The following is a 17,445-nucleotide window of genomic DNA, read 5'->3' as shown; positions in this document are numbered from 1 at the left end:
ATTTCCACTTGTATGAAGACCTCTAGAAAAATTAACTGTGTAAATCAAGGACTTAACATATTTTTACAAGAGGAAATAGTTACACATAATGGAATGCTCCTGTCACGAATTTGATGTAGAATATCTCACATTTTGTAATGTATTTATAAGTATCATTTTTATAAACTAAATTTGCCATTTGTGGTTTTCTTTTAAAGTACATTATGGGTGGAGGGTCTTGACATTTTAGAGATTCTTCTTATTTTTCAGATCAATTCAATTGTTTATGTAGGTATTACATCTTTCTCATTGTTTTTTAACAATGTGTGTACCATTTGCATGAAAATTTAACGCATTGTATACTGTTACATAGTTTATTAAAGAGTGAAAAATAACACATGTTTTCACTAACGTCATAAATTATAATGCATTAGTGAAATATACTGAATTTACAATTCTGTAACATTCAATGTTGTGACTCTCTACCCATATTATTAATATTATTGTTTGATGCTTGTCTATACATTGATTGAAAGAAAAACATTTTTAAGGATGATACAACAGCTCCAGTCGGATTTTGAAAGGACTATAGAAGGTTCCGGATCCGCGCAAATCAATACAAATGAACTCAGTGGAGGTGCTAAAATAAACAGATTGTTCCATGAACGTTTCCCATTTGAAATAGTTAAAATGGAGTTTGATGAAAAAGAATTGAGAAGAGAAATTGCTTTTGCCATTAGGAACATTCATGGTAAATTAATGCTGCGATTTTTACATTTTTATTTGTACACAAGGTGTTTCTTTAAACCCGTGCAACTAAAATTTCTCCCATTCTTTTGAGGATGTAAAATAAAATAAAAGAGCAGAGTGTTCGTTTCGAAAGACGAATATTCAGATAAAAAAAAATCATTACTTTTATCTATATAAATGTGGCTTTTGTTATTAAAAGACATTTTAAGGGCGACATATGATATGCCGCTTTTATGAGTTACATCATTCCCTTTAATGAAAGTATGTCATCCTATTTTTAAAAACAACGATTACCTTGAAATATTATAAAATGTGATTGAATAAAATTTTTTTTAATAAGATATTTATCGCTACGAAAGGAAGCACCTGTGTATGAAGCTACATCAACGCCCGTTTTGGTTTAAAAATAATACTGACACTTATGTAATGTCATAGGTATCAGGGTTGGTCTGTTTACTCCTGATATGGCCTTTGAGGCAATAGTCAAGAAACAAATCAATAGACTCAAAGAACCGAGTCTAAAATGTGTAGACTTAGTTGTGCAGGAACTCAGTAACGTTGTACGCATTTGTACAGATAGGGTAAGTAAGCTTTTTTTCCTTGTCTGTGAAATTTTGTACGACGCGTACATTTCATACAGTTTTCATTTTCGATTGTAGATGTCACGTTATCCTAGATTGAGAGAAGAAACGGAACGTATCATAACTACTCATATTAGGCAACGAGAACAGATGTGCAAGGAGCAGTTGATTCTTTTGGTTGATTGTGAACTGGCATATATGAATACAAATCACGAAGATTTCATTGGTTTCGCCAAGTAAGTTATATATATGTTGAATTATATGTTTTTGTAGTTACTCAGCAAAATCAAGAAAGTAAACAATATGATAGAACAATTTTATTTTTAAAGATCGCACATTTAGCGCTATATGTTGTTATTTTACATTCATGACTGCAGCTATAGTTTTTAATGTATTCATATCCATAAAGTTTGGTATTCCGCGTTTGAAAAATGTGTCTTAAATCTTTAAAGTATTCTAAGTAATCATGCTATTATTTATGAAATCTGAGAACAAAATTAGTTAATTAGCATCGATCATCAGTTATGTTTATACAGAACTTTTTGATACAAGGCAAAAGTAATACAAAATTTGTATACAGGAAGTCTACCAGAAACTATTAACTTATTATGAGGTAATTTGGTGTTTTTCTTCTGGTGGATTATTGTATAAAATGTTAGTATCTCTGAGAAAATTTCTCTGACTTGCAGCAATGAATTACATATTGCATGACAGATGTAAATTCAACACATAGTATAGCTCACATAATGGTAATATGCTTTACTAATACAGACACAATATTTTTTCTAAATTTGATTTTGTTAAGAAATTTTAATTTAAATTACATAAAATTAAAAAAAAAATAATAAGAAAATTCACTGATTACATATGCAGTTAGTTACATTAGTCTGCTTGCTACTTTTTTTGTTTAATTTTTTTTTAATGCAAACTGTGTTATATATGTTTATATGTATTTGAGTGTACATCAAATACATATTCATATATAACACGTGATTATACCGTATTTTCCTGAACAAAATTTGTATTGTTGATAAAAATATAATAAAGTTTGAATATTCATGTGATTATATTGATGTTAGCCTTATAGTCAGGTTTATACGGTGTATTTCAAATGTGCATGCTTTGCTAAAGTCAGTTCACATAGCAAGCTTTAAACTAGCAATTATTGTTAGCTCATTTTGTCCTTCAAAGCTAAGGTACACGTTTTTTTGTATCATCAATAAATAGTAGAATTTACTGCTGTTCTGTCTACTTCATGTATATTTGTATGACACTTTGTGTCATATCTCTATATATATTATATATAGTCATATTAAATTGTATCTCACGTTTCTCCTCTTTACAATATGCATACGTTTATATCTTAATTCCTTGTTTCTGTATAACGAACATAATTTTTGTTCATTTTTCGTGTTTTACATATTGAAAACTTGATTACTTTCCAAAATTTAAATTATTAAATAATAGAATGCGAAAAGCAATTTAGAAATGAGATATTGTAAACATTATTTTGTAGGTTTAACTTAATTTTCATTTCATCTTTATAAGAATATTTTACCTCAACTTTTCATTTCTTGAAACATATCACGTATCACGTGAATCCTAAGAGAATATATGTATATTATGTCTCGTGTTATATAATTAAGAATAATCAAATCAAAGTATCATAATATTATAACTTCTGCTGTAACACAACCTTTAACATCATTAAAGGCAAGACATACTTAATATGAATACAAATGAAATTATCTGTAATCATCAACTAACCAATCTTGAATATGACTAATTCTTGTGATATTTGTTCAGTAACTTTCCTCGTTAATGTTTCACGTTATGAAAATGTAATGTCTGTATGTCTTTCCTTCAATAACCATAGCATATACACATCTCCTGACATTTGTTTCCATTCATTAATTCTTAATACTTCACAATTAAAGAAATAATTTAATTATATCGGCAGCGCGGCAGCCAGTAGCCATAATGCAAGGTAAGAATTATAAAGTACATTGGAACAAAGATTTACACTACATTTTTCTTCCTTTTCCATTTTCACGCTCTTCATTTTTTTATGCTTACTCTTTATTTAACTTTCCCTAGCATTCGGTTTTTATCATTTCTCTTCTTTTTTTTTTTTTATGACAAAATATATAATCTATAACATAGCGATTTCCAATTCATTTTTATATTCCATACGGCAAAGAATATAACGTGTATTTTTTTTTTTTTAATAAATTTTGATTTCTTTGAAGAATAAATCAAAATCCATTCTCCATTGTTTAATATTTTATTAGTAGTAGTGTTTATATATAGAGCAATTATGAAAATCGTGTTCATACATACGCGTATATTTATATACTGCTAAAAAACTGTGATAATAATAATCGAGATATAATTTTAATTAATTTGTATACAGTAAATGGAAATATAATTAATGAAAATGAACAGAAATCTTGTCAAACATTATACACTGTTACGTATAAATTGTTGTTGAATTTTATTTTGCTACAGTTTTTATATAATTTTACATAGTGTAGAGTATAACCATGATTTATTGAAAATTTAACTACCTTACTTTTTTGTATATATTTGCACAAAACAAATATACTACCAAATGAACCATTCATTGCTTAAATCATTCGTAAATGCTCCAAATTGTATATTTCATACAGCACTATCAAATCTTTCACCATTTCCGACTATTTTTCACAATGGATGTAACGTGCGCTTATGCAGTTCTTTATGCATTATGATTTCCTAAATTACCGCAGTGTTGATTAAGTAGCAACGGTATTATGTGTATTTTCATGTTCTAAATGATGTGCACATCGAGAAATATACAAGTGTGACATTTAATGCTGTATGAAAGAGTATATGCATGGAATTGGTGTGGCTGTATGTTATAGTTTTCATATATAAATTGAAACAATTTAAAAGGTAAAATTCCATTATTTAAATTTGAAGTCTTATTGCAATTGATTATAAATTTAAAATATTGTATTGGCCATAATATTATCTTATTTGTATCGTTATCTTTTTTTTTCATGTTTAATTTTTAATCGTTTTTATATTGTAATTGCACATGTTTTGATAAATTTTAATTCTTTAATATAATTTATAATTTACTTAGCAACAAATTAAATTTGAAATTGTGTGAACGTTTGTGTAAGTTACTGAAAAGTTGCTAGGTTTTTACCCTGCTAGATCTTTTTATACAATAAACTAACAAATTTTTGTGGCAAGTTATAATACATTTTTGTACATGGGTATTAAAATATTTTCTTCTATTTGACATTTCATTATACATTATTCCTTGTGTTACAGTGCACAACAATCTTCAGAAAATGCTGTTAAGTCTGGGCGCCATACATTAGGCAATCAAGTAATACGTAAGGGGTACATGTGTATTCATAATCTTGGTATAATGAAAGGTGGTTCCAGAGATTATTGGTTTGTCTTAACATCGGAGAGTATTTCTTGGTTCAAAGATGAAGAAGTAATTATAAGATTTCAATTATGTTATATTTAGTTTGTTTATTTATCTTCACGAGTAATTAAATGAATGCTTCCGACCTTTGGTTGCTTATAATAACTAATGAACTACAGTTTTTAAGTTAAAATATATACCACTCGTATATACACTACTCATATTTATTATTTTTTTTTCAGGAACGCGAGAAGAAGTATATGCTACCTTTAGATGGATTGAAATTGCGCGACTTGGAACAAGGATTCATGTCTCGACGCCATTTGTTTGCTTTGTTTAATCCAGAGGGCAGAAATGTTTATAAGGATTACAAACAACTTGAATTGAGTTGCGAAACACAGGATGATGTTGATTCCTGGAAGGCCTCATTTCTCAGAGCTGGTGTATACCCTGAAAAATCAACGGAGCAAACAAATGGAGAAGGAGAGGTATGCTTTTTCAATATCATTATAAAATTAATTGTGTTTCATATATAGAATGCCTCACATGATTAGGATAATGGAAAGAACATACTTTTCGTTTCGTTAACAGCAGAAAAATCTGTTTATTTTTCTGTGATCTCAGTTTGCATTTGTCAATACGATTGTGCATGTTCAAAGTAAAATCAAAATAAATTATTTAACATTTTATGCAAAACATTTTTTTTAATTTTTAACGAATTAAAAGGCACTAATCATTTTGATTATGCGATGCATTCTATATATTCAAATAAATATTGCACTTTTAGAAACATCGCAAAATGTTCGATGATAAAAAGCAACCGAAGTGTACAAACGTATTACTTAATTTTTATTCAAGAATAAATTATTTGAATCGATATACGTTTTATTATGTTTATTAGAAAAGTCTGTTTTGATTTATTTTAGGATAAGCAGCGGGTGAGTTAGTACGAGAAATGTAAATAAAATTTTTGGTTTGATATTACATTCATAAATGTGTGGTGGTGTGAAATTTTGAAAATAAATTATTGTAATAAATTATCCTTAATATCTTTACAACATATAGTTTTGGAGCATTATTATACGATATTTTAGGCTTATTTTGATTATTAAGGCTTTGCAATAATAAAAGCTAATTCTAGTTTAATATTAAAAGGCACAAAGTTTTGCTTTTTACCAAACGCAATAAAAAAAAATTACAAAATATGACTTCTGCATTTAGTAAAACTTGCATTTTCGCGGAATCGCTTTCATTCTTTTAATATTGTTATACTTCAACACAAGTAGGAATTGCACAATTTATCTATCTGTTAGATTTGTGAAGAATTAATTAAATTCTTACATTACAATGAATGTTTCTTGCCTCTAATCAACTAAAGGAAGGATATGAGGTTGGTACGATTGTAGGATTTTGTAGACATACAATATACTCAACACTCACACAAATATAGGACACCTCCACCAGACTCTGCTTTTTAATTACAAAGACAGTACGCAACTAATATACGTATGTGCTGTTTATGAATATGTATTGTTTTTCTTCTTCCTAGCAGTATTTCTATTTCAACATAAAATCAATAACACTTCAATTACTCCAATTGTAATTTTTTAAATATTTTTCACATGCAGCAACAAACCAAAAATATACAGTCTTAACTTCTATTATTTTAATTATTAATATATAAACCATCGCATATTTATAGGGTGGATCAGAGGCCCAGTCATCAATGGATCCTCAACTGGAGCGTCAAGTGGAAACCATTAGGAATTTAGTAGATTCGTACATGAAGATTGTTACAAAAACTACTCGCGATCTTGTTCCAAAGTCAATTATGCATTTGATCATTAATAATGCAAAGGACTTCATCAATGGAGAATTGTTGGCACATCTTTATGCAAGCGGTGATCAGGTAAAAAATTCATTTAAATTTAGAATATTCTAAATTGTATATATGATTCTAAAAACGTTTAACTTGAACTTATTATTATTGTTTTATATTTATTTGTATAATTTGTTATTTTCCTTTCGTTCTTATTCATATCCCGTTTTCGTATCTACAGGGTGTTACACCTAAATCGGGCCACCTGAATATCTCTTCCAATTGGGATAATACAAAAAATATTTTACATGGAATTTCAATGGCCTGGTTTAGGTGTGCCACCCTGTATATTGCAATGTAACTGTTATTTAGCTTATGAATAAATTATTTAACGCATGTTATAGGCTTCAATGATGGAGGAGTCGCCCGAAGAAGCACAAAAACGAGAAGAAATGTTACGTATGTATCATGCATGCAAGGAGGCACTTCGTATCATCGGAGATGTTTCGATGGCAACAGTTTCCACTCCGGTGCCGCCACCAGTGAAGAATGATTGGTTGGCATCTGGCGAGAATCCAAGGTAACAATTATGATATTATTTTCATTGTCGCTTATGCATTTGACTAATTTGGAATCTTTCAATCTTGTACTGCCTGCTTTTGCCACATACACTTGAACACCGTTGAAACAGTCTTGGGTAAGAGTCACTATGTTTATACTAATTAGCTCTTTTTTTTCTCCTTTTTTTTTGTCTCAATTCAAAGCTCCAAAAAGAAAGGTTGAATTTTGTTATACCTGCGTATACACTTATGCTTTATGTTTTCACTTTGAAACGAGCCTCCTGCAAATTTTGGTTAGCAAATTTACTTTGTGCTTATGTATACTTGTATGCTCACTTATTTATTAAAAAATGATATAAAATATCTATACTCTAAATACTTTATGTTTTACCCTTAATAGTAAGAGTTATAGATATATATGTCTTTGAGAATTAGAATAATGTAGATGAAAAATCATTTGAGAAGTCGTTTACAAAATATACACATATTATTATTCTCTTTTGTAATATACCGAAGTTGATTTGTTTTATTATCGAGTTTTACTGCATTACTGTTTTAAGCCTGACATTTTAATGTATTACATGAACATTTATATAAAATTAATTTTATAGTCAACACATGATTTTTTAAAAACATAAACTAAAGCAAATAGCCTAAGTATTGATGGTGATCTTAATTAATATTTGACTCAGTAGTAGTCTGTATCATTACATATTTCATAATTTTTAGTTTAATAGACGTTATATAAAATCCTTAACATTCCTTCATATAGGAATTCGAGTTACATCTAAGCCAAGGTTTCCAGGATGAAAGCATCCACAAATATTCATGGCAAAAATGTTAAATTTTATATGTAACGATAAACATCAGTGCTGATTCTTATACTAATAAAAATCCTCGTTAATATCTAAGCTGTTATTTTGCTTTAATTTTTGCTATTATATAAACCGTAACTATTATTTATTTCGTGATAAACCTGGTTACAGGTTATCACCACCATCTCCTGGTGGGCAAAGACGTGGAGTGACACAGCCACCACCTATTTCTAGTTCTCGAGTACCACCACCGGTTCCGACAAGTGTCCGGCCAGCACCGGCCATTCCCAACCGACCTGGACCTGGTGGACCGCCACCGTCGCGTGCTACGCCTGGCCTACCTCCTCCTCTAATACCATCGTAAGTACAAAGTCAAATTACAACTCACGTATAATTTAACAAAAATATACCTTGTGAAGTTTCGTACAGAAAACATTAAAGAGATACATTGTTCGAAGCACTCTGTATCGTCAAGTACCTTTCAATTGTCAAGTTTCACATGTAACAAATTTTTGCACAACAACGTTCTGCCAGTTTGTGTCAAGATAGTCCTGTGTGTTTCTTTTTTTTGTAACTAGGTGAAGGTTCTTTTCGATCCAATCTTCACTAAAAAAAGAAATAAGTAAAGAAAAAAATACAAGTGAGAATTTGCAGTTGCTTCTTCATATAGCTTTGCGTGATTGGGGCTTTGGTGCTAACTTCACTTTCTATTGCAGGCGCCGACAATAAGTCTTCGCACTAACTCGCCTATTCGCTACTAATCAATACATACATATATATATCGATTGCATCTAGTCAGTGTACATTTTACACGAAATACAATTTCCTAATGCTACATGTTTTGTCCGCATATATTACAGATTATGAGATCACTGTTAATTAGGGGTGTGTAATGTATGTCGTATACAATAGTTAGCGACGAGACCGCCGAAGAATTTTGACGAGCAACTTATATCTCATCTGCCACGTATCTAAACCATGCCAATGACCCACATTTCTTTTCGAGAGGTCCAATTATTTTGTAAGAACGACCAAGAGATCATTTCTCATAATTTCGATCGTTTTTTCCCTCCTTAATAATATTTCGAAGCTTTTATGCTCGTTTTCAGTCACCCTAACAGAGTGTACGCGTACTCGTACATAAACGTTTGCACACCTCTAATTAAAAATCCTAATTGTCTATGATACGATTAATCGTTTCTAGCGGGAAGCCACTAGATACAAATTGCCCCCATTCGCATTCATAATAAATAAAACTAGGTAGAGTGATATATATATATATATTTCTTTCATTGTAAATTAGTTCGACGGAATTGTACATGATACCTGTATATACAACTAAAAACGTTGTAAAATAAACTTGTCTTGGGTTCTTATCGCAAGTGGATAAGCATTCATTCGTTTACTAACAGCATGACATTTTAATTACTGTATTTAACATAAGGAATTATGTAAAAATGTAACATAACGATACACGATGGTCTTGCGATACATGTTACGCGTGAAAGCTTTTAAATCTTCTAATATCGTTGCTTTTATTCTACTATTAATTCGATAAGCTGTACTTGATGTCGGTTTTTAATTTGTTACTAGTCATTAACCAAGGACGAATATGTCGGTGCCTGCATTTAAACATTTTGTTTACAGTGTTATAAGTTAAAAGTATTTTTGGAAACGAATCAAATTTTAATTGCAATGTAGCTCTGCGATTATATTTCTGGAGGTCACGCTCTCATTTCCCTCAAAAGAATCGTTAGAATGGTTTCTTGCAACTTTTGATTCGATTACACATCTGTATTAAATCTTGGTGTCCAAGGAAAAACGCTTTGAATTTGCCTGGCAGCGAACGGGTTAATTTACAATTATTTCTAATAATAATTAGTGTGGCGCGTTACGTTTTGTTGAGAAGCACTGATGTGGCTTACTATTAAGGTATAGCAAAGAAAATTTTTCAAAATAGTGAAATCTTTGGTAAAATCCGAGTGTCCGTGGTGTATGTTTAGTCGTGGGGGTGGTCTACAGCAGAGGGTGACACAAGCTGCGACGCAGGCCGCTGCTAACGCCGCCGTGAACGAGCTGATGGATGCATTCAAGATCAAGTAAATAGACTTGCTGTCCATACTTTTCTATAACGGAGTTTTACCCTTAACCACCATTACGATATGGGTACCTCTTTATTTAAGTTGCGCAAGTAGATTGGTAGACTGTTCAGGGTTGAGAATGAACACTAATTCGATGTCCTTAACTGTTTTCTCGATAGAATTTTTAATAACAATTTTCGCGCGTAACCGCTATCATTCTTTCTTCTTTGCTCTCTCTATATCTCATACTCTCTCGCTCTCTTGCATGGTCCGAGAAATTTAATTAACAGCGATGATGATGATGATGCCTTTGAAGATTGTATATCGTTATAAATATACGTGCACACGGAGTTGGGCTTAATAAATTTCGGAATAAAGATAAGGCGATTTTGTAAGCAATGTTGAGAATTGTTCGTTGGTTGAGACCTTTTCTATGACGAATAACATCTTATTCGTATAAACGTAGTTGGAATATTTTATTCGTTATTCGAAATGAAATTTGCCCAACTCTACGGGTGTATATGTAAATACAGTCAATCCTATAAGAGTGTTCGTATCCTCTATGTCTACTGAAGAAATTCGTCTAAATTAAATGATAGACTTGATGTTTCTAAATAAAGGTTTGATTATAAATATGTACATAAATAGACTTCACACATATACACATTTATAATGGAAAAATTCATTGGAAAACATAAAGCCTACCATTTAATTTATAAAAACTTAATAGAGGATACAGATATTTATGAGGTTGACTGTAGATACAGAAAAAAAAGCACACGATTCCCGTGTGTGTTTGTTGCATAATGTAGGAAATACGGTTAAACGAATATCCATGTCTATTTGTAACACGTGCAATTTGCTTCGTGGCATTCCATGTATATTAATTCTAATCCCCTCAGAGAAAGGATTAACCCTTAGAGAATCGAAATAGATACGCTTTTTACGAATGTCAAAGTATAGGGCGTGCGTTGTGTAATAACTCGATGAAATTGCCCGAGGAGAAGTTACAGAATCTCTTGTAAAAAGGAAGAGTATATAAATATAAATTTCGCATCTGTTTCGCTTGCAACGTTGAAAAAGTTGGGCGGTCAGAGCGGCGAGCGATCGTCTCGCTGATAAATGTAAAAACGCAGAGTCTATCTTCGCTGTAATTGTATCCAGTGAATCTATCCTGGAAAGTCTACCAGAACCCTATAATGTGATCAAAGGTAGTTTCGATTAAACGGTATTCCGTTTTGCGAACGAGAAACGTTTTTGTATCATAATTAGTCACGGTGAATTCATCGATTGCGTAACAAAAGATCGTTTCTAAATTCTATTTTTCTGTTCCTTTTTTATTTTTATTATTGTTTTTTGTTTTGTTGTTGCGAGATAAGAAAAAAAATGTCATGCTGTTGGGAAAGAGTTGAAAGATTGTCGGGAAACCGTTCGTTTACGTCGTGCGTATCGATCGATCGATCGATCGGTCGAATCGGCGACAATTGTGTTGATACCGAAATAAGTTTAAGTATTCATAAAAAGAAAAGCAAAAAATATAGTCACTGTTTCTCTACCTTTTAAGATGTTCACCGTATTTAGTTTCATCTTAGCCGTAAATATTAAATACCGTACGAAGATATACATGTATACATACATGCATAACTAGCTACTCCCTATGAAATATTAACGACAAAAAAAAAAAACAACGTGCTCAGACATAGGATGTGATATAGCGTAGAATGCTTCGAGGATTTTGCATGAAAATCCTGTGAAAACCCACGCTCTCTATTTCTCTCTGTCTCTCTTTCTCTAAAACAAAAAAAAGGGGTCTAAACTGACACTAACTGATACCGGATCAGAATAATTATAACAGTAATCGTATTATCGTTAACGATGTATAATGAATGTATATCACGCGACGGGGGCGTTCAGGAGCTGTGTATTATTGTATTACGACGGAACTTGTCGTTTCCAGGGCTCCTCGACCGTGCTTGGCAATTTAGTTAAATTGTACGTGTATATAAGGATGAATATATGATGCGTGTACCAAATTCTTGTAATTAGACGTAATAAACGCGTCTCCGCGAAGCAACGTGCTTCGAATCTTGACTTGTACGATAGTATCGTAATATTTATATATAATTCATAATTATATATAAATGTATAATATTTCGAATATTTTGAATTATATATAATTTACATATATATTTATATATGGATATATAAATATAGATGTACATAAATATAATTTTGGATAAGATTATCGTAAGGAAACTTCGTGGGGAATGGAATGTTCGATATTTATTTCGAATCAAACTATCTTTAGAATCGATTAAATAATATCCAAAGTGATGGATTACCTTTAAACTTCAAACAAATTCTACAATAAGTTTGAAAGACAGAGTAAGATTCTCTAAATTCTTTGTTGTTTCTTCGTAATACTTTTTTCTCCCTATTCACTTATTATTAAATAAAATTATTTCCTGTTCAGTTTTTACTGTAATTAATTCTTGTAAATCTCAAGGCTTATATATATTCTATATGGTGGTTACAATAAACCCTTATAAGCCATTTGAGTCAATTTCTAAAGAAAATGTAATGAAACGTAGTTAAATATATCTGACAATGAGTATAGTAACTCTACATTATCTGATTGTAAGTGCAATAAATACTTCAAATAACAAATTTATTTAATTACATGGTAGATTAAGTAGAATACAAAGCTAGGTAAATATTATAGTTACACAGAAAAAAGGAATTCGTCGAAATAACAATAATTCTAAATCATGAAACCATTTCGTTAATTTAAAAAAAGAAAAAAAAATGAAAAAGATCATGATGTAAATCCCTTCTCCAATTCGTCTTGAATATTATCGATACTTTAGTTGTTTTTATCTCAGGCATAAATATTACTTTTAAAATTGTTTCTTGAAACGGTATAACATAAATATGTACATGTATTATTCTCGTATTATGAATAAGATAATTATTGCCATATACGTTATGGCTAAAAATGTTGTGTAACATATTAAAGTAACTCAGGCTTAGAATATACCTAATGTAATAGCTTAACGAAATTAGGGAGAATATTATTCCATATGGTTGTGTGAAAATCACGAACGCACTGCGTGTTATACGTTGCTCGTGTAAACAATAAGAATAATGAAATTACGAAATGCTATTTACTAGACTGCGGATTTGATGTATTTATGATGTACGCTAATATGGAAAATATACAAAAAATATATACATCATTTATGTAGAATATATTCTATTAATTATTGTAATAATATTTTATTTGGCACAAATGTATATAACTATTGGTTATGTTTAGTATATATTTCTTATATTCCGTTGTATTATAAAAGGTACATAAAATCCGCAGTTCAGTCACTACGAGTTACAGAAGATGTTAAAGAAATTATGTTTAGAACACTCGAACAGAAAATATGTGAAATATTTGACGCCATATGTTACATTCTCTCAACCTCTTTTCGTTACTTTCTTTAGTTTGATTCAAATTGGCTTAGAGAGGTTTGATTTATATTTTAATCCAGACATGATCGATACTGATCGATAGTGAACCGAAATGATTCGATTTTTGCTCCGTTCCACCCGTAACGAGTTTCCTTAAGAAAGCCATAGAGATATTATAAGAGAGAGAGAGTAAGGGAGCCAGACCTCCAGCCGCGTACCACAATTAAAAAGAGAAAGAAAACCATTGTATTTGTACCAACCTGTCTTTGTCTAGCAACGTTTTCAACGTTGACTCTTTATTCAATTCAATTCACGCAACTTTCAATTATTTTCTTGTTATTTCCTTTATCATTGTTAACGTTGTACGATATATACATTGTACAAATGCGCAATATAATAATTGTTTATCCTTCTCTTTCTAACGATGCAACATTTCCACATACAGGCAGGCCTATATCTTCCCTGCCCTATCTATTGTATAATATCTCTATGAAGAAAACGCGTGCATTTATCCATGAATATTTGCAACGGTCTCGCGGTTCGATAGTCAACAATCGAAAGCACGAAACGGGTTCCTATCGTTGCGCGACGAATGCTACGTCGGTAGCGAGTTGAATATTTTCGAATTGGCTCGCGCAGTGACGCGTGGAAGACCGAGGGCAATACTCGAAGTGCAATTACAGAAAAGAAAATATTATTTTTCGTTACAGCAGAACGTCGAAGGTCTACATGGGTAGATAACGACTTTACGAGAGCATCGATGACGACGAGCTCGCGTTTCTCGTGTCACTGCGCCCTTCGTGTTCCATCTTATCGGTTGTTCCAGACGTAAACGCAATAGGACGGATCACGAAAGACTCGAAGGCAATTGTGCGATTTTCGAAATTGAGCGAAGCGTGCGCGTTCAGTGCCGTAACTAGCATTTCTGAGGACCCATTTCATTGAACGAGTACAATGGAATTTTTAATTTTTGTAAGAAAACAGTCGATAAAACCTGAATCAATATTTATTAGATTAAAGAAACTTTCTTTATAAAATGTTTCTGGCGAGGCAGTTGCGAGACTTCTCCATATTTATCAGTTAGTATTCAACTTATATTTGTAACTGAAACGTGTTCAAAAATAATTAACTGATATCAACCCTTTTAGTACCGACTCAAGTTCGAAATAAAAATGATACAGATTTAGTTTGAAGCTACTTAATTTACAAATAGACATGTTATGAAATAAAGAGAAAATTATATTGATAATGTTTAGTTAAAATTATGAAAAAAAATCGAATCGTTATAATTGAAATCGAACATACATTATAAACAGCATTTATAAAAAAAAAATCGTCTCTGACGTAGTTCGACGTGGAACATATAATACAAAATATACAGTGGCTGTAGAATGTATTCGTACACCGATCAATTTCCCACTGACTAAATAACTAATTCTGTATCATCTATTGCGGTGCAGGTTTTTTGTAATACAGTTTGGGTTAACATAATTTAACGTCAACGCAGGAATATAAATGAATGTTGAAGTCTGAAAAGGTACTAAAAGGGTCTAGTCTATTTCTTGTTTCAAATTCATGGGTCAAGCTTAGTTTTGTCACTATACGCGGCGCCCAACTCCTTTGTTTCGATATTTTGAAGGGCCTATTTATGCCGACTTTACGTAAGATCCGCGATTTGTCAGAGGCGTGTACAACGTTCGCTTGCCGTTTGATAATTTGCACGATGCCGGTCGAGGAAGCGTATCTTTTCGATATAGTTGCTCGAGACGATTAATCGATTATTCAGATTGAACACAGGGCAGCCCAGCCTGTAGTTTAAACCAGTTAATCTCAACAGGCCCAGTATGACTCCGAATTAAGTACTCGATTCGTTGGTTCTTGAGGAGCAATGAGTAAAAGATATAAAAATTTCCGAGTTGGCCAGGGAAGATATCAATAAAATATTAATACTACACTCGTACACAATCAGTCTCATAATTACTTAATCCCCTTGTGTCTATTGAAGAACATTGTTTTAATTAAATGATAGATTCAATGTTTCATTATAAATATGTACATGAGTAAACTTCACAGGTGTATGTATTTATAATGAAAAATTTATTTGGAAACATTAAACCTACTATTTTAATTCAAACAAATGTCTTCAGTAAACGTAGAGGTGATATTAAATACATATATTGGTATTATATTATTAAACCAAGGGCTGTTAAAAACAACTTCGGAATCAGTAGTGGAATTGAAACAAAGTTTAGAAAAAAAATAAAATTTCTTTTGTTAACTTTCTCGGTTCACATTTAATTGTACGAGAAGCTTGATAAATAATTACTTCAGCCTCGAGGATTCCATTAATCACTGCGCCAATCCCTCGATTTACAAGGGACATTGATTTCTTGGAATACCGTGTAAATTAAGGTCAAAGGGTTTAACCGACTTCGAAAAGGAGGAGGTTACTCGATTCGACATATAGATTTTTCCTTTTTTATATATATGTTTATATGAAAAATCGGTGTAAATCGAGAAAACACCAAAAATGTGTATAGTTTAATCAGTTATTTAATTGAATTCATTCGTATATAAAATAAAAGTAAAATAAAAGTACGAATGCAAACGAAGCAGAAAACATATTGGTTCATTCATAAAATAAGAAATATATAAAGTTACATCTTATGATTTTAACAAGTACCTAACAATAATCACGAGTGGTATATAACAGATATAAAGCAGATCTCGAAAGCGAGCCATTGGTCAAAATAGATTGAGAAACACTGGTTCATACTACTCGCTGGATAATTGTATCGTGTATGGTGGCAAGACACCAAAAGGTACACACACACACACACACTAAAGACCCGCGAGCAGCCACAAGTGGTATTATTGTAATGTTACTGTACAGAAGTATCCGTATATCTACGTATATAGATATACAATACGTATACATACACTTATACTAATCATTTTATGCACTGTAATGACAGAGTTAAGTAGATCGTACGTTGAAATTACAGAGATAATTACAATTACGATATTATTATTATTATTATTATTATTATTATTATTATTATTATTATTATTAACGACATTATTATGTACTGTATAGGATTAAAAGGTAACGTTACTTGTTTCAGTAGCGTGTAACACGTTCTATGTTCGGTAGATTATGAGACGTTTTATTTTCAAGTTTCACTATTAGCGTGGTTACTTTGTGACAGAGGGTCGTTCTTGTTGCGCGTTGAGATATAGGCGATAGAAATATTGTCGTAACTTTAAACGATCCACGCGCCGTGCGTAGCGTTTCAAAAATTGGGCATATCAAGTAGATGCGCGCGCGCAAAAATGATCGTTCTTCTGTGTACAGATTCTTCGATGTTCGTCGGCGGTATATCGAGGGTTCCACCCTCCCGAGACCGTGAGCATATTTCTTTATAAAAATACAGTATCGCCTGAGAAATTGGCAACGGTTCGAGTCCGAGCTGACAACTTCTCAAAGGTGGTAGGTGAAATTTGATCACTGCTATCCTTTCGCTTTTAACATCATTAAATTGTGATCGTGTTTGGTAGAATATTGAATATATATTACGAATACATGACCTATCCGGTTAAAGCAGTCTTATAATAATAGAATAAAATATTAGGTGTAGAAATTAATTCTGTGTCTTTAGATTCAATCGTTTATAACTTTAGTCCAAGTAAAAATATTTACTCGTCATTTAGTTACGTTAAATTACCGAGCTTTTATGTTTTCAACCTGGTCTTTCATTACAATGAGTCTATATGTATAACCTAAGTCTCAACCTGATGGTCATCACAATTTATCTATGCCTATGAACTTCAGTGGCCAACAAGATTTGGTTATTGTTACTTTTTCTAACAAATTACAAGTTTTCTTTTCTTCAATTACATTTGAACTTCTGTTTTCTTCAATTACATTAAATTCTCCAAAAAAGAAAGCATTGTTTATTTACAAATAATCGGAGCCA

At 31.5% G+C, this 17,445-nt stretch overlaps 1 protein-coding gene across 10 annotated transcripts in view; it reads left to right on the top strand.

Annotated features, from left to right (window-relative positions):
- LOC128890865 (dynamin) overlaps positions 1-17,445 on the top strand; it is a 29,376-nt gene that overhangs the window by 3,983 nt on the left and 7,948 nt on the right. Inside the window, exons 7-17 of one of the 10 annotated variants that reach the window (XM_054149805.1) lie at positions 531-730; positions 1,165-1,310; positions 1,389-1,546; positions 3,271-3,297; positions 4,632-4,803; positions 4,977-5,222; positions 6,113-6,124; positions 6,437-6,643; positions 6,958-7,133; positions 8,163-8,288; positions 9,932-10,027. In XM_054149805.1, the coding sequence (XP_054005780.1) occupies positions 531-730; positions 1,165-1,310; positions 1,389-1,546; positions 3,271-3,297; positions 4,632-4,803; positions 4,977-5,222; positions 6,113-6,124; positions 6,437-6,643; positions 6,958-7,133; positions 8,163-8,288; positions 9,932-10,027 (1,566 nt within the window). Of the gene's footprint in view, positions 1-530; positions 731-1,164; positions 1,311-1,388; positions 1,547-3,270; positions 3,298-4,631; positions 4,804-4,976; positions 5,223-6,112; positions 6,125-6,436; positions 6,644-6,957; positions 7,251-8,099; positions 8,289-8,644; positions 9,311-9,931; positions 13,227-17,445 lie in introns of those variants that run through there. The other 9 variants (XM_054149800.1, XM_054149804.1, XM_054149808.1 and 6 more) reach the window with 9 other exon arrangements.

Source organism: Hylaeus anthracinus, unplaced genomic scaffold (assembly GCF_026225885.1).
Source record: "Hylaeus anthracinus isolate JK02 unplaced genomic scaffold, UHH_iyHylAnth1.0_haploid 12001, whole genome shotgun sequence".
Classification (NCBI taxonomy): Eukaryota; Metazoa; Arthropoda; class Insecta; order Hymenoptera; family Colletidae; genus Hylaeus; species Hylaeus anthracinus.
The sequence above is the reverse complement of the archived record's forward strand: the minus strand, read 5'-3'. Positions and strand labels throughout refer to the sequence as shown.